Source organism: Haliotis rufescens, unplaced genomic scaffold (genome assembly GCF_023055435.1).
Source record: "Haliotis rufescens isolate VD_foot unplaced genomic scaffold, xgHalRufe1.0.p SCAF_9, whole genome shotgun sequence".
NCBI lineage: Eukaryota > Metazoa > Mollusca > Gastropoda > Lepetellida > Haliotidae > Haliotis > Haliotis rufescens.
Window position 1 is genome coordinate 2,821,512 of NW_025964383.1, and position 18,665 is coordinate 2,840,176.

Sequence of the window (18,665 nt, forward strand, 5' to 3'; positions counted from 1 at the left end):
CAGGCTGATAGCTACGTCATGTAAAGAAATGTGACTCAGGCTGATAGCTACGTCATGTAAAGAAAAGTGACTCAGGCTGAAAGCTACGGCATGTTAATAAATGTGACTGAGGGTGATACCTACATGTAAAGAAATGTGTCTCAGGCTGATAGCTACGTCATGTAAAGAAATGCGACTCAGACTCATAGCTACGTCATGTAAGGAAATATGTCTCAGGCTAATAACTACATGTAAGGACATGTGACTAGGCTGATAGCTACGTCATGTAAAGAAATGTGACTCAGGCTGATAGCTACGTCATGTAAGGAAATGTGACTCAGGCAGATAGCGACATGTAAAGAAATGTGACTGAGGCTGATAGCTACGGCATGTAAAGAAATGTGACTGAGGCTGATAGCTACATGTAAAGAAATGTGACTCAGGCTGATAGCGACGTCATGTAAAGAAATGTGTCTCAGGCTGATAGCTACGTCATGTAAAGAAATTGAATCAGGCTGATAGCGACGTCATGTAAATAAATGTGACCCAGACTGATAGTTACGTCATGTAAAGAAATGTGACTAAAGTTGACAGCTACATGTAAACAAATGTGACTCAGGCTGATAGCTACGTCATGTAAAGAAATGTGTCTCAGGCTGATAACTACAACTACATGGAAAGAAATGTGACTAGGCTGATAGCTACGTCATGTAAAGAAATGTGACTCAGGCTGAAAGCTACGCCATGTAAAGAAGTGTGTCTCAGGCTGATAGCTACGTAATGTAAAGAAATGTGACTGAGGCTTATAGCTTCATGTAAAGAAAAGTGACCCAAGCTGATAGCTACGCCATGTAAATAAATGTGACTGAGGCTGATATCGAAGTCATGTAAAGAAATGTGTCTCAGGCTGATAGCGACGTCATGTAAAGAAATGTGACTCAGGCTGATAGCTACGTCATGTAAAGACATGTGACTCAGGCTAATAACTACATGTAAAGAAATGTGACTCAGGCTGATAACTACATGTAAAGAAAAGTGACTCAGGCTGTTAGCTACGTCATGTAAAGAAATGTGACCCAGACTGATAGCTACGTCATGTAAAGAAATGTGACTAAAGTTGACAGCTACATGTAAACAACTGTGACTCAGGCTAATAGCTACGTCATGTAAAGAAATGTGTCTCAGGCTGATAACTACAACTACATGGAAAGAAATGTGTCTTAGGCTGATAGGTACGTCATGTAAAGAAATGCAACTCAGGCTGATAGCTATGTCATGTAAAGAAATGTGTCTCAGGCTGATAGCTACATGTAAAGAAATGTGACTCAGGCTGATAGCGACGTCATGTAGAGAAATGTGTCTAAGGCTGATAGCTACGTTATGTAAAGTGATGTGACTCAGGCTAATAGCTACATGTAAAGAAATGTGACTCAGGCTGATAGCTACGTCATGTAAAGAAATGTGACTCAGGCTGATAGCTACGTCCTGTAAAGAAAAGTGACTCAGGCTGAAAGCTACGCCATGTAAATAAATGTGATTGAGGCTGATAACTACATGTAAAGAAATGTGACTCAAGCTGATAGCTACATGTAAAGAAAAGTGTCTCAGGCTGATAGCTACGTCATGTAAAGAAATTGAATCAGACTGATAGCGACGTCATGTAAAGAAATGTGTCTCAGGCTCATAGCTACGTCATGTAAAGAAATTGAATCAGGCTGAAAGCGACGTCATGTAAAGAAATGTGACTCAGGCTGATAGCTACGTCATGTAAAAAAATGTGACTCAGGCTAATAGCTACATGTAAAGAAATGTGTCTCATGCTGGTAGCGACGTCATGTAAGAAATGTGACTCAGGCTTATAGCTACATGTAAAGAAATGCAACTCAGGCTGATAGCTACGTCATGTAAGGAAATGTGTCTCAGGCTGAGAGCTACATGTAAAGAAATGTGACTCAGGCTGATAGCGACGTCATGAAGAGAAATGTGTCTAAGGCTGATAGCTACGTCATGTAAAGAAATGTGACTCAGGCTGATAGCTACATGTAAAGAAAAGTGACTCAGGCTGAAAGCTACGCCATGTAGTTAAATGTGACTGAGGCTGATAGCTGCATGTAAAGAAATGTGTCTCAGGCTGATAGCTACGTCATGTAAAGAAATGCGACTCAGACTCATAGCTACGTCATGTAAGGAAATGTGTCTCAGGCTGATAACTACATGTAAAGACATGTGACTAGGCTGATAGCTACGCCATGTAAAGAAATGTGACTCAGGCTGATAGCTACGTCATGTAAGGAAATGCTACTCAGGCTGGTAGCGACATGTAAAGAAATGTGACTGAGGCTGATAACTACATGTAAAGAAATGTGACTCAGGCTAATAGCTACGTCATGTAAAGAAACGTGACTCAGGCTGATAGCTACATGTAAAGAAATGTGACTCAGGCTGATAACTACATGTAAAGAAATGTGACTCAGGCTGATAGGAACGTCATGTAAATAATTGTGTCTAAGACTGATAGGTACGTCATGTAAAGAAATGTGACTCAGGCTGAAAGCTATGCCATGTAAAGAAATGTGACTCAGGCTGATAGCTACGTCATGTAAAGAAAAGTGACTCAAGCTGATAGCTACGTCATGTAAAGAAAAGTGACTCAGTCTGATACCGAAGTCATGTAAAGAAATGTGACCCAGACTGATAGCTACGTCATGTAAAGAAATGTGACTAAAGTTGACAGCTACATGTAAACAACTGTGACTCAGGCTGATAGCTACGTCATGTAAAGAAATGTGTCTCAGGCTGATAACTACAACTACATGGAAAGAAATGTGACTAGGCTGATAGCTACGTCATGTAAAGAAATGTGACTCAGGCTGATAGCTACATGTAAAGAAATGTGACTCAGGCTGATAGCTACGCCATGTAAAGAAGTGTGTCTCAGGCTGATAGCTACGTAATGTAAAGAAATGTGACTGAGGCTTATAGCTTCATGTAAAGAAAAGTGACCCAAGCTGATAGCTACGCCATGTAAATAAATGTGACTGAGGCTGATATCGAAGTCATGTAAAGAAATGTGTCTCAGGCTGATAGCTACGTCATGTAAAGAAATTGAATCAGGCTGATAGCGACGTCATGTAAAGAAATGTGTCTCAGGCTGATGGCTACGTCATGTAAAGAAATTGAATCAGGCTGATAGCGACGTCATGTAAAGAAATATGACTCAGCCTGATAGCTACGTCATGTAAAGAAATGTGTCTCAGGCTGATAACTACAACTACATGGAAAGAAATGTGACTCAGACTCATAGCTACGTCATGTAAGGAAATGTGTCTCAGGCTGATAACTACATGTAAAGACATGTGACTAGGCTGATAGCTGCGCCATGTAAAGAAATGTGACTCAGGCTGATAGCTACGTCATGTAAGGAAATGCTACTCAGGCTGGTAGCGACATGTAAAGAAATGTGACTGAGGCTGATAACTACATGTAAAGAAATGTGACTCAGGCTAATAGCTACGTCATGTAAAGAAACGTGACTCAGGCTGATAGCTACATGTAAAGAAATGTGACTCAGGCTGATAACTACATGTAAAGAAATGTGACTCAGGCTGATAGGAACGTCATGTAAATAATTGTGTCTAAGACTGATAGGTACGTCATGTAAAGAAATGTGACTCAGGCTGAAAGCTATGCCATGTAAAGAAATGTGACTCAGGCTGATAGCTACGTCATGTAAAACAAAGTGACTCAAGCTGATAGCTACGTCATGTAAAGAAAAGTGACTCAGTCTGATACCGAAGTCATGTAAAGAAATGTGACCCAGACTGATAGCTACGTCATGTAAAGAAATGTGACTAAAGTTGACAGCTACATGTAAACAACTGTGACTCAGGCTGATAGCTACGTCATGTAAAGAAATGTGTCTCAGGCTGATAACTACAACTACATGGAAAGAAATGTGACTAGGCTGATAATTAAGTCATGTAAAGAAATGTGTCTCAGGCTGATAACTACAACTACATGTAAAGAAATGTGACTAGGCTGATAGCTACGTCATGTAAAGAAATGTGTCTCAGGCTGATAGCTACGTCATGTAAAGAAATTGAATCAGGCTGATAGCTACATGTAAAGAAATGTGTCTCAGGCTGAAAGCTACGCCATGTAAAGAAATGTGACTCAAGCTGATAGCTACATGTAAAGAAAAGTGTCTCAGGCTGATAGCTACGTCATGTAAAGAAATTGAATCAGGCTGATAGCGACGTCATGTAAAGAAATGTGTCTCAGGCTGATGGCTACGTCATGTAAAGAAATTGAATCAGGCTGATAGCGACGTCATGTAAAGAAATATGACTCAGCCTGATAGCTACGTCATGTAAAGAAATGTGTCTCAGGCTGATAACTACAACTACATGGAAAGAAATGTGACTAGGCTGATAGCTACGTCATGTAAAGAAATGTGACTGAGGCTGATAGCTACATGTAAAGAATTGTGACTCAGGCTGAAAGCTACGCCATGTAAAGAAGTGTGTCTCAGGCTGATAGCTACGTAATGTAAAGAAATGTGACTGAGGCTTATAGCTTCACGTAAAGAAAAGTGACCCAAGCTGATAGCTACGCCATGTAAATAAATGTGACTGAGGCTGATATCGAAGTCATGTAAAGAAATGTGTCTCAGGCTGATAGCTACGTCATGTAAAGAAATTGAATCAGGCTGATAGCTACATGTAAAGAAATGTGACTCAGGCTGAAAGCTACGCCATGTAAAGAAATGTGACTCAAGCTGATAGCTACATGTAAAGAAAAGTGTCTCAGGCTGATAGCTACGTCATGTAAAGAAATTGAATCAGGCTGATAGCGACGTCATGTAAAGAAATGTGTCTAAGGCTGATGGCTACGTCATGTAAAGAAATTGAATCAGGCTGATAGCGACGTCATGTAAAGAAATATGACTCAGGCTTATAGCTACGTCATGTAAAAATGTGACTCAGGCTGATAGCTACATGTAAAGAAATGTGCCTCATGCTGGTCGCGACGTCATGTAAAGAAATGTAACTCAGGCTGATACCTACATGTAAAGAAATGTGTCTTAGGCTGATAGGTACGTCATGTAAAGAAATGCAACTCAGGCTGATAGCTATGTCATGTAAAGAAATGTGTCTCAGGCTGATAGCTACATGTAAAGAAATGTGACTCAGGCTGATAGCGACGTCATGTAGAGAAATGTGTCTAAGGCTGATAGCTACGTTATGTAAAGTAATGTGACTCAGGCTGATAGCTACATGAAAAGAAAAGTGACTCAGGCTGAAAGCTACGTCATGTAAAGAAATGTGACTCAGGCTGATAGCTACGTCATGTAAAGAAAAGTGACTCAGGCTGATAGCTACATGTAAAGAAATGTGACTCAGGCTGATAACTACATGTAAAGAAAAGTGACTCAGGCTGTTAGCTACGTCATGTAAAGAAATGTGACCCAGACTGATAGCTACGTCATGTGAGGAATGTGACTAAAATTGACAGCTACATGTAAACAACTGTGTCTCAGGCTGATAACTACAACTACATGGAAAGAAATGTGTCTTAGGCTGATAGGTACGTCATGTAAAGAAATGCAACTCAGGCTGATAGCTATGTCATGTAAAGAAATGTGTCTCAGGCTGATAGCTACATGTAAAGAAATGTGACTCAGGCTGATAGCTACGTCATGTAAAGAAATGTGACTCAGGCTGATAGCTACGTCATGTAAAGAAAAGTGACTCAGGCTGAAAGCTACGGCATGTTAATAAATGTGACTGAGGGTGATACCTACATGTAAAGAAATGTGTCTCAGGCTGATAGCTACGTCATGTAAAGAAATGCGACTCAGACTCATAGCTACGTCATGTAAGGAAATATGTCTCAGGCTAATAACTACATGTAAGGACATGTGACTAGGCTGATAGCTACGTCATGTAAAGAAATGTGACTCAGGCTGATAGCTACGTCATGTAAAGAAATGTGACTCAGGCTGATAGCTACGTCATGTAAAGAAAAGTGACTCAGGCTGAAAGCTACGCCATGTTAATAAATGTGACTGAGGGTGATAGCTACATGTAAAGAAATGTGTCTCAGGCTGATAGCTACGTCATGTAAAGAAATGCGACTCAGACTCATAGCTACGTCATGTAAGGAAATATGTCTCAGGCTAATAACTACATGTAAGGAAATGTGACTAGGCTGATAGCTACGTCATGTAAAGAAATGTGACCCAGGCTGATAGCTACGTCATGTAAGGAAATGTGACTCAGGCTGATAGCGACATGTAAAGAAATGTGACTGAGGCTGATAGCTACGGCATGTAAAGAAATGTGACTGAGGATGATAGCTACATGTAAAGAAATGTGACTCAGGCTGATAGCGACGTCATGTAAAGAAATGTGTCTCAGGCTGTTAGCTACGTCATGTAAAGAAATGTGACCCAGACTGATAGCTACGTCATGTGAGGAATGTGACTAAAATTGACAGCTACATGTAAACAACTGTGTCTCAGGCTGATAACTACAACTACATGGAAAGAAATGTGTCTTAGGCTGATAGGTACGTCATGTAAAGAAATGCAACTCAGGCTGATAGCTATGTCATGTAAAGAAATGTGTCTCAGGCTGATAGCTACATGTAAAGAAATGTGACTCAGGCTGATAGCTACGTCATGTAAAGAAATGTGACTCAGGCTGATAGCTACGTCATGTAAAGAAAAGTGACTCAGGCTGAAAGCTACGGCATGTTAATAAATGTGACTGAGGGTGATACCTACATGTAAAGAAATGTGTCTCAGGCTGATAGCTACGTCATGTAAAGAAATGCGACTCAGACTCATAGCTACGTCATGTAAGGAAATATGTCTCAGGCTAATAACTACATGTAAGGACATGTGACTAGGCTGATAGCTACGTCATGTAAAGAAATGTGACTCAGGCTGATAGCTACGTCATGTAAGGAAATGTGACTCAGGCAGATAGCGACATGTAAAGAAATGTGACTGAGGCTGATAGCTACGGCATGTAAAGAAATGTGACTGAGGCTGATAGCTACATGTAAAGAAATGTGACTCAGGCTGATAGCGACGTCATGTAAAGAAATGTGTCTCAGGCTGATAGCTACGTCATGTAAAGAAATTGAATCAGGCTGATAGCGACGTCATGTAAATAAATGTGACCCAGACTGATAGTTACGTCATGTAAAGAAATGTGACTAAAGTTGACAGCTACATGTAAACAAATGTGACTCAGGCTGATAGCTACGTCATGTAAAGAAATGTGTCTCAGGCTGATAACTACAACTACATGGAAAGAAATGTGACTAGGCTGATAGCTACGTCATGTAAAGAAATGTGACTCAGGCTGAAAGCTACGCCATGTAAAGAAGTGTGTCTCAGGCTGATAGCTACGTAATGTAAAGAAATGTGACTGAGGCTTATAGCTTCATGTAAAGAAAAGTGACCCAAGCTGATAGCTACGCCATGTAAATAAATGTGACTGAGGCTGATATCGAAGTCATGTAAAGAAATGTGTCTCAGGCTGATAGCGACGTCATGTAAAGAAATGTGACTCAGGCTGATAGCTACGTCATGTAAAGACATGTGACTCAGGCTAATAACTACATGTAAAGAAATGTGACTCAGGCTGATAACTACATGTAAAGAAAAGTGACTCAGGCTGTTAGCTACGTCATGTAAAGAAATGTGACCCAGACTGATAGCTACGTCATGTAAAGAAATGTGACTAAAGTTGACAGCTACATGTAAACAACTGTGACTCAGGCTAATAGCTACGTCATGTAAAGAAATGTGTCTCAGGCTGATAACTACAACTACATGGAAAGAAATGTGTCTTAGGCTGATAGGTACGTCATGTAAAGAAATGCAACTCAGGCTGATAGCTATGTCATGTAAAGAAATGTGTCTCAGGCTGATAGCTACATGTAAAGAAATGTGACTCAGGCTGATAGCGACGTCATGTAGAGAAATGTGTCTAAGGCTGATAGCTACGTTATGTAAAGTGATGTGACTCAGGCTAATAGCTACATGTAAAGAAATGTGACTCAGGCTGATAGCTACGTCATGTAAAGAAATGTGACTCAGGCTGATAGCTACGTCCTGTAAAGAAAAGTGACTCAGGCTGAAAGCTACGCCATGTTAATAAATGTGACTCAGGCTGATAGCTACATGTAAAGAAATGTGTCTCAGGCTGATAGCTACGTCATGTAAAGAAATGCGACTCAGACTCATAGCTACGTCATGTAAGGAAATATGTCTCAGGCTAATAACTACATGTAAGGAAATGTGACTAGGCTGATAGCTACGTCATGTAAAGAAATGTGACTCAGGCTGATAGCTACGTCATGTAAAGAAATGTGACTCAGGCTAATAGCTACGTCATGTAAAGAAATGTGACTCAGGCCGATAGCTACGTCATGTAAGGAAATGTGACTCAGGCTGATAGCGACATGTAAAGAAATGTGACTGAGGCTGATAGCTACGGCATGTAAAGAAATGTGACTGAGGCTGATAGCTACATGTAAAGAAATGTGACTCAGGCTGATAGCGACGTCATGTAAAGAAATGTGTCTCAGGCTGATAGCTACGTCATGTAAAGAAATTGAATCAGGCTGATAGCGACGTCATGTAAAGAAATGTGACTCAGGCTGATAGCTACGTCATGTAAAGACATGTGACTCAGGCTAATAACTACATGTAAAGAAAAGTGACTCAGGCTGATAGCTACGTAATGTAAAGAAAAGTGATTCAGGCTAATAGCGACGTCATGTAAAGAAATGTGACCCAGACTGATAGCTACGTCATGTAAAGAAACGTGTCTTAGGCTGATAGCTACATGTAAAGAAATGTGACTCAGGCTGATAACTACATGTAAAGAAAAGTGACTAGGCTGATAGCTATGTCATGTAAAGAAATGTGTCTCAGGCTGATAACTACAACTACATGGAAAGAAATGTGTCTTAGGCTGATAGCTATGTCATGTAAAGAAATGTGTCTCAGGCTGATAGCTACATGTAAAGAAATGTGACTCAGGCTGTTAGCGACGTCATGTAGAGAAATGTGTCTAAGGCTGATAGCTACGTTATGTAAAGTAATGTGACTCAGGCTGATAGCTACATGTAAAGAAAAGTGACTCAGGCTGAAAGCTACGCCATGTTAATAAATGTGACTGAGGGTGATAGCTACATGTAAAGAAATGTGACTCAGGCTGATAGCTACGTCATGTAAAGAAATGCGACTCAGACTCATAGCTACGTCATGTAAGGAAATATGTCTCAGGCTAATAACTACATGTAAGGAAATGTGACTAGGCTGATAGCTACGTCATGTAAAGAAATGTGACTCAGGCTGATAGCTACGTCATGTAAAGAAAAGTGACTCAGGCTGAAAGCTACGCCATGTTAATAAATGTGACTGAGGGTGATAGCTACATGTAAAGAAATGTGTCTCAGGCTGATAGCTACGTCATGTAAAGAAATGCGACTCAGACTCATAGCTACGTCATGTAAGGAAATATGTCTCAGGCTAATAACTACATGTAAGGAAATGTGACTAGGCTGATAGCTACGTCATGTAAAGAAATGTGACTCAGGCTGATAGCTACGTCATGTAAGGAAATGTGACTCAGGCTGATAGCTACGTCATGTAAGGAAATGTGACTGAGGCTGATAGCGACATGTAAAGAAATGTGACTCAGGCTGATAGCTACATGTAAAGAAATGTGACCGAGGCAGATAGCTACGTCATGTAAATAAATGTGACTCAGGCTGATAGCTACATGTAAAGAAATGTGACTCAGGCTGATAGCTACATGTAAAGAGATGTGTCTCAGGCTGATAGCTACGTAATGTAAAGAAATGTGACTCAAACTGATAGCTACGTCATGTAAGGAAATGTGACTGAGGCTGATAGCTACATGTAAAGAAATGTGACTCAGGCTGATAGGTACGTCATGTAAATAAATGTGTCTAAGACTGATAGGTACGTCATGTAAAGAAATGTGACTGAGGCTGATAACAACATGTAAAGAAATGTGACTCAGGCTGATAGCTACGTCATGTAAAGAAATGTGACTCAGGCTAATAGCTACGTCATGTAAAGAAATGTGACTCAGGCCGATAGCTACGTCATGTAAGGAAATGTGACTCAGGCTGATAGCGACATGTAAAGAAATGTGACTGAGGCTGATAGCTACGGCATGTAAAGAAATGTGACTGAGGCTGATAGCTACATGTAAAGAAATGTGACTCAGGCTGATAGCGACGTCATGTAAAGAAATGTGTCTCAGGCTGATAGCTACGTCATGTAAAGAAATTGAATCAGGCTGATAGCGACGTCATGTAAAGAAATGTGACTCAGGCTGATAGCTACGTCATGTAAAGACATGTGACTCAGGCTAATAACTACATGTAAAGAAAAGTGACTCAGGCTGATAGCTACGTAATGTAAAGAAAAGTGATTCAGGCTAATAGCGACGTCATGTAAAGAAATGTGACCCAGACTGATAGCTACGTCATGTAAAGAAACGTGTCTTAGGCTGATAGCTACATGTAAAGAAATGTGACTCAGGCTGATAACTACATGTAAAGAAAAGTGACTAGGCTGATAGCTATGTCATGTAAAGAAATGTGTCTCAGGCTGATAACTACAACTACATGGAAAGAAATGTGTCTTAGGCTGATAGCTATGTCATGTAAAGAAATGTGTCTCAGGCTGATAGCTACATGTAAAGAAATGTGACTCAGGCTGTTAGCGACGTCATGTAGAGAAATGTGTCTAAGGCTGATAGCTACGTTATGTAAAGTAATGTGACTCAGGCTGATAGCTACATGTAAAGAAAAGTGACTCAGGCTGAAAGCTACGCCATGTTAATAAATGTGACTGAGGGTGATAGCTACATGTAAAGAAATGTGACTCAGGCTGATAGCTACGTCATGTAAAGAAATGCGACTCAGACTCATAGCTACGTCATGTAAGGAAATATGTCTCAGGCTAATAACTACATGTAAGGAAATGTGACTAGGCTGATAGCTACGTCATGTAAAGAAATGTGACTCAGGCTGATAGCTACGTCATGTAAAGAAAAGTGACTCAGGCTGAAAGCTACGCCATGTTAATAAATGTGACTGAGGGTGATAGCTACATGTAAAGAAATGTGTCTCAGGCTGATAGCTACGTCATGTAAAGAAATGCGACTCAGACTCATAGCTACGTCATGTAAGGAAATATGTCTCAGGCTAATAACTACATGTAAGGAAATGTGACTAGGCTGATAGCTACGTCATGTAAAGAAATGTGACTCAGGCTGATAGCTACGTCATGTAAGGAAATGTGACTCAGGCTGATAGCTACGTCATGTAAGGAAATGTGACTGAGGCTGATAGCGACATGTAAAGAAATGTGACTCAGGCTGATAGCTACATGTAAAGAAATGTGACCGAGGCAGATAGCTACGTCATGTAAATAAATGTGACTCAGGCTGATAGCTACATGTAAAGAAATGTGACTCAGGCTGATAGCTACATGTAAAGAGATGTGTCTCAGGCTGATAGCTACGTAATGTAAAGAAATGTGACTCAAACTGATAGCTACGTCATGTAAGGAAATGTGACTGAGGCTGATAGCTACATGTAAAGAAATGTGACTCAGGCTGATAGGTACGTCATGTAAATAAATGTGTCTAAGACTGATAGGTACGTCATGTAAAGAAATGTGACTGAGGCTGATAACAACATGTAAAGAAATGTGACTCAGGCTGATAGCTACGTCATGTAAAGAAATGTGACTCAGGCTGATAGCTACATCATGTAAAGAAAAGTGACTCAGGCTGATAGCGACGTCATGTAAAGGAAAGTGACTCAGGCTGAAAGCTACGTCATTTAAAGAAAAGTGACTCAGGCTAATAGCTACGTCATGTAAAGAAATGTGACTCAGGCTGATAGCTACATGTAAAAAAGTGTGACTCAGGCTGATAGCTACGTCATGAACAGAAAAGTGACTGAGGCTAATAGCGAAGTCATGTAAAGAAGTGTTTCTCAGGCCGATAACTACGTCACATAAAGAAATGTGACTCAGGCTGATAGCTACGTCATCTAAGGAAATGTGACTCAGGTCTGATGGCTACATGTAAAGAAATGTGCACCAGTAGGGTGGTAAATGGCTACGCTCATGAAGTTCATGAATAATACGCGCACTTCTTTTTCAAGTGTTGTTATCTGAAATGTCTCTTGATGAATTGTTTAAGTTGCCTTTCATACGGACAAAGAGCGACAGTCACGTAGGCAGTCCTTCTGTCAGATGCCAACTTCCTACATGTCCAGTGTCAAAAAATGGTAAATGTCAAGTACCAAATGTTCAATGCCCAATACCAGTATGTCCTATTTCAAGTATCCGTCCAGTGCCAAGTAGCCGAATGTTACCTGATGTGTCAAATACCTATTTTTTAAGTGTCAAGTACCCGTTTCGTGACGTTTCGAGAAAACTATGTCTTGTGTCAAGTACTGGTATAATCCATATCAATCGTCAAAATTTACAATGTTTAGTAGAAATATGCACCAGTGTCTTCATTTTACAAATGGGTTAAATACTAAGATACGAATAAGGGTATGTTCTATGCGAATTATTAATGTGTTCTTTGCTACAAACTAATGTTTTGAAAACCAGTACCATGTAAACTCAGGAAACTGTTATCCACTATTCGAGAGGTTTTACACCTAATATTTCGTAGCCATATTTCTTACATATGCACATTGTCGTTGTACGATACTAAGCATTACTTATTAAAAGTCCAATCTCTCCAAAATGAAAGAAGTTGAAGTCGGTTTAGTGTTGCGAGCAGCCAATGCGGGTCATGTACAACCGACTCCAAGGGCCCCTGGAGGGAATTCATCAATTACCGATTCAGTTGTCAACAACCAATGTGCCGATTGCTGAAGTTCTTCTTTGATGCGTAATTCATCACCAGTGTTGAAAGAATTTGTTTCTGTCAGGGCCTTGAGAACTTCATCGGTCTCTGTATGCTAATATTTGAAGTGGACACCGTGACTGACACAAAAAAAACCAGTTTACCTATCAGTTATGTGGCAGTTGTGCATTTGATTTGAACGTATTGTCTAAGGTACTGGCCGCGTTTGCAGTGAAGGTCATAATGGATGCATGATATTGATGTTTCCGGTGAACAGGGAACCTGGCTTACGACCTCAACTCGTCGTAGACTATTATAGTTTGTTCAATGAAATAACGACCTTTGTCTGCCACGTTGTAATCGTTTCTGGGTGTCTGTTAATGATTAATTCTTGCATGGGTATACTGAACAAGATAGTGCACCTATAGGATTAACTGATGCAGGTGGAGCTGCCAGGCCGACACCTTTAAGATTAACAGATGCAGGTGGTGCTGCCAGGCCGACACCTTTAAGATTAACAGATGCAGGTGGTGCTGCCAGGCCGACACCTTTAGGATTAACAGATGCAGGTGGTGCTGCCAGGCCGACACCTTTAGCATTAACAGATGCAGGTGGTGCCGCCAGGCCGACACCTATAGGATTAACAGATGCAGGTGGTGCTGCCAGGCCCACACCTATAGGATTAACAGATGCAGGTGGTGCTAGCAGGCCGACGCCTTTAGGATTAACAGATGCAGGTGGTGCTGCCAGGTCGACACCTATAGGGTTAACAGAAGCAGGTGGTGCTGCCAGGTCGACACCTATAGGATTAACAGATGTAGGTGGTGCTGCCAGGCCGACACCTATAGGATTAACAGATGCAGGTGGTGCTGTCAGGTCGACACCTATAGGATTAACAGATACAGGTGCTGCTGCCAGGCCAACACCTATAGGATTAACAGATGCAGGTAGTGACGCCAGGCTGACACCTATGGGATTAACAGATGCAGGTAGTGACGCCAGGTCCACACCTATAGGATTAACAGATGCAAATGGTAGTGCTAGGCCGACACCTTTAGGATTAACAGATGCAGGTGGTACTGCCAGGCCGACACCTATAGGATTAACAGATGCAAGTGGTAGTGCCAGGCTGACACTTATAGGATAAACAGATGCAGGTAGTGGCGCCAGGCTGACAGATGCAGGTGGTGCTGCTATGTATCCTAACACAATCCTGCTTTACGCATGATGTTTACTTCCTCCTACCCATGTGTACAATTGTCCTACACACTAAGTTCACAACACAATTGGTTGGCCTAAATGTATGTTTGAAGTCAAAAGCTGCTTGTCGCAGTGTGGGTTTTTTGTAACCAACCTAATGTGCATTTCGGAACTGTTTGAAATACTAAAATCACTTTTCCATTTTTGCTTCTTCGCGTTTTCACTGCAACTGTCAAGTGCCCAGCAGTGTTGCAACATATAACCAATGATCTGTAATTGACTAGCAAGGGGATATAATTGGCTCTAACTGTGCTATAATTGTTCATTGTGGAGCACAAATCAAACCTCGCGGTGATTTCTCACCAAGTGTTTGTGTGTATTTTTTAAACGGCTGAAATTAAATCAATGCCATGTACGAATAATTTAACAACTCACACGAGTCGGGTGTGCCTCATGTCTCATCGCTTAAACTATTTTGGTAAACAAAGTGTAGTCCTTGTAGTACTTCTGCAGAGGAAAGCATACACATCATTATTGTGTTATGATTTCAAAAGGAAGCTGTTAAAAACTGTCGAAATATCGCCGGCACGGTAATCATACTGAAAGCACAAATTGAATATTTATCATTATACTGACACCATTCTAAACGTCTGTATTAATCTATACAGTGAGATACAGGTTATGCTTTACTTCAATGGTAAGCCATGCAGTGAGATATAGGTTGTGCTATACTTCAAAGGTAATCCATGCAGTGAGGTATAGTTTATGTTTTACTTCAGTGGTAATTCATGCAGTGAGGTATAGTTTATGTTTTACTTCAGTGGTAATCCATGTAGTGAGGTATAGTTTATGTTTTACTTCAGTGGTAATCCATGTAGTGAGGTATAGTTTATGTTTTACTTCAGTGGTAATCTAAGCAATGAGATATGGTTTATGTTTTACTTCAGCGGTAATCCATGCTGTGAGGTATTGACATATGTGTTACTTCAGCGGTAATCCATGCAGTGAGGTATAGTTTATGTTTTACTTAGGGGTAATCCATGCAGTGAGGTTTTGACATTGGTGTTACTTCAGTGGTAATCCATGCTGTGAGGTATTGACATATGTTTTACTTCAGCGGTATTCCATGCAGTGAGGTATAGATATATGTTTTACTTCAGTGGTAATCCAAGCAATGAGATATGGTTTATGTTTTACTTCAGGGGTAATCCATGCAGTGAGGTTTTGATATATGTGTTACTTTAGCGGTAATCCATGCAGTGAGGTATTGATATATGTGTTACTTCAGCGGTAATACATGCAGTGAGGTATAGTTTATGTTTTACTTCAGTGGTAATCTAAGCAATGAGATACGGTTTATGTTTTACTTCAGTGGTAATCCATGCAGTGAGGTATAGTTTATGTTTTACTTCAGTTGTAATCCATGCAGTGAGGTATTGATATATGTGTCGCTCCAACGGTAATCCATGCAGTGAGGTATAGTTTAAGTTTTCTTCTTCATGGGTACTCCATGCTGTGAGGTATTGATATATGTTTTACTTCAGGGGTAATCCATGAAGTGAGGTATTGATATATGTGTTACTTCAGCGGTAATCCATCCAGTGAGGTATTGACATATGTGTCACTTCAGCGGTAATACATGCAGTGAGGTATAGTTTATGTTTTACATCAGCGGTAACCCATGCAGTGAGGTATAGTTTATGTATCACTTCAGTGGTAATCCAAGCAATAAGACATGGTTTATATTTTACTCCATTGGTAATCCATGCTGTGAGGTATTGACATATGTGTTACTTCAGCGGTAATCCATGCAGTGAGGCATAGATATATGTTTTACTTCAGTGGTAATCCAAGCAATGAGATATGGTTTATGTTTTACTTCTGTGGTAATCCATGCAGTGAGGTATAGATTTATGTTTTACTTCAGTGGTAATCAAAGCAATGAGATATGGTTTATGTTTTACTTCAGTGGTAATCCATGCTGTGAGGTATTGATATATATGTTACTTCAGCGGTAATCCATGCAGTGAGGTATTGACATATGTGTTACTTCAGCGGTAATCCATGCAGTGAGGTATTGACATATGTGTTACTTCAGCGGTAATACATGCAGTGAGGTAAAGTTTATGTTTTACTTCAGTGGTAATCAAAGCAATGAGATATGGTTTATGTTTTACTTCAGGGGTACTCCATGCAAGGAGGTATTGATATATATTTTACTTCAGTGGTAATCCATGAAGTGAGGTATTGATATATGTGTTACTTCAGCGGTAATCCATGCTGTGAGGTATTGACATATGTGTTACTTCAGCGGTAATACATGCAGTGAGGTATAGTTTATGTTTTACTTCAGTGGTAATCAAAGCAATGAGATATGGTTTATGTTTTACTTCAGTGGTAATCCATGCTGTGAGGTATTGATATATGTGTTACTTCAGCGGTAATCCATGCAGTGAGGTATTGACATATGTGTTACTTCAGCGGTAATACATGCAGTGAGGTATAGTTTATGGTTTACTTCAGTGGTAATCCATGCAAGGAGGTATTGATATATGTTTTACTTCAGTGGTAATCCATGAAGTGAGGTATTGATATATTTGTTACTTCAGCGGTAATCCATGCTGTGAGGTGTTGACATATGTGTTACTTCAGCGGTAATCCATGCAGTGAGGTATAGTTTATGTTTTACTTCAGTGGTAATCAAATCAATGAGATATGGTTTATGTTTTACTTCAGTGGTAATCCATGCTGTGAGGTATTGACATATTTGTTACTTCAGCGGTAATCCATGCAGTGAGGCATAGATATATGTTTTACTTCAGTGGTAATCCAAGCAATGAGATATGGTTTATGTTTTACTTCTGTGGTAATCCATGCAGTGAGGTATAGATTTATGTTTTACTTCAGTGGTAATCAAAGCAATGAGATATGGTTTATGTTTTACTTCAGTGGTAATCCAAGCAATAAGACATGGTTTATGTTTTACTTCAGTGGTAATCCATGCTGTGAGGTATTGACATATGTGTCACTTCAGCGGTAATCCATGCAGTGAGGTATAGTTTATGTTTTACTTCAGTGGTAATCCATGAAGTGAGGTATTGATATATGTGTTACTTCAGCGGTAATCCATGCTGTGAGGTATTGACATATGTGTTACTTCAGAGGCAATCCATGCAGTGAGGTATAGTTTATGTTTTACTTCAGTGGTAATCAAAGCAATGAGATATGGTTTATGTTTTACTTAGTGGTAATCCATGCAGTGAGGTAATGATATAGGTTTTACTTCCATGGTAACACATGCAGCGAGCTATAGAAATGCTATAAGCCAGAGGAAAGCTCGAACTGATGCAGGTCTTAGACGTTTACAACTTTGGTGAAGACCACGATCACAGGTATGATGCTTACTTTCCATATTGGGATAGTACACGCTAGTGTTTTTCCGTGCAGTAAGATACAGGAATGCTATGCGCAAGAAATAGTTCAATGCATTGAGATTCAGGGATGCTTTACGTCAGTGATATTGCATGCAGCCATGTTATGCATCAGGGGTATTCCATGCAGTGAGATACAGGAATGTTATGCATCAGGGGTATTCCATGCAGTGAGACACAGGAATATTATGCATCAGTGGTATTCCATGCAGTGAGATACAGGAATGTTATGCATCAGTGGAATTCCATGCAGTGAGATACATGAATGTTAGACATGATTGATATCCTAAGCAGGGGGATACTTGAATGTTTATACATAAGTGGCATTCCATGCAGTGAGATATAGGAATGTTGTTCATCAGTAATATTCCATGCACAGAGATACAGGAGTGTTGTCAATCTGTGATAGTCCATGCAGTGAGATACAGGAATGTTGTTCATCAGTGGTATTCCATGCAGTGAGATACAGGAATGTTGTCATCAGTGGTATTCAATGCAGTGAGATACAGGAATGTTGTTCATCAGTGATATTCCATGCACAGAGATACAGGAGTGTTGTCCATCTGTGATAGTCCATGCAGTGAGATACAGGAATGTTGTTCATCAGTGGTATTCCATGCAGTGAAATACAGGAATGTTGTTCATCAGTGATATTCCATGCACAGAGATACAGGAATGTTGTCATCAGTGGTATTCAATGCAGTGAGATACAGGAATGTTGTTCATCAGTGATATTCAATGCAGTGAGATACAGGAATGTTGTCATCAGTGGTATTCAATGCAGTGAGATACAGGAATGTGATTCATCAGTGGTATTCAATGCAGTGAGATAAAGGAATTTTGATCATCAGTGATATTCCATGCAGTGCGATACAGGAATGTTGATCATCAGTGATATTCCATGCAGTGAAATACAGGAATGTTGATCATCAGTGATATTCCATGCAGTGAAATACAGGAATGTTGATCATCAGTGGTATTCAAGGCAGTGAGATACATAATTGTTATACGTCGGTGGTATTTCCATGCACTGGAATACATTAATGTTCCACGTTAGTGATACTCCATGAAGTTATATACAGGGATATCATACGTTTGTGATATCCAATGCAGGTGGAAACTG

The 18,665-nt window shown here is 40.2% G+C and overlaps 2 protein-coding genes across 3 annotated transcripts in view; one reads left to right on the forward strand and one right to left on the reverse strand.

Moving 5' to 3' along the window:
* The window catches only part of LOC124123036 (acetylcholinesterase-like), a 123,000-nt gene that overhangs the window by 24,596 nt on the left and 79,739 nt on the right, over nt 1-18,665 (forward strand). The window lies entirely within an intron of this gene.
* LOC124123032 (proline-rich protein 36-like) lies at nt 13,296-17,523 on the reverse strand. The gene is made up of 2 exons (XM_048391049.1): nt 17,517-17,523; nt 13,296-14,005 (listed from the first exon to the last, which is right to left on the reverse strand). Exons 1-2 carry the CDS (start codon nt 17,521-17,523, stop codon nt 13,296-13,298), a joined length of 717 nt encoding a protein of 238 aa, XP_048247006.1.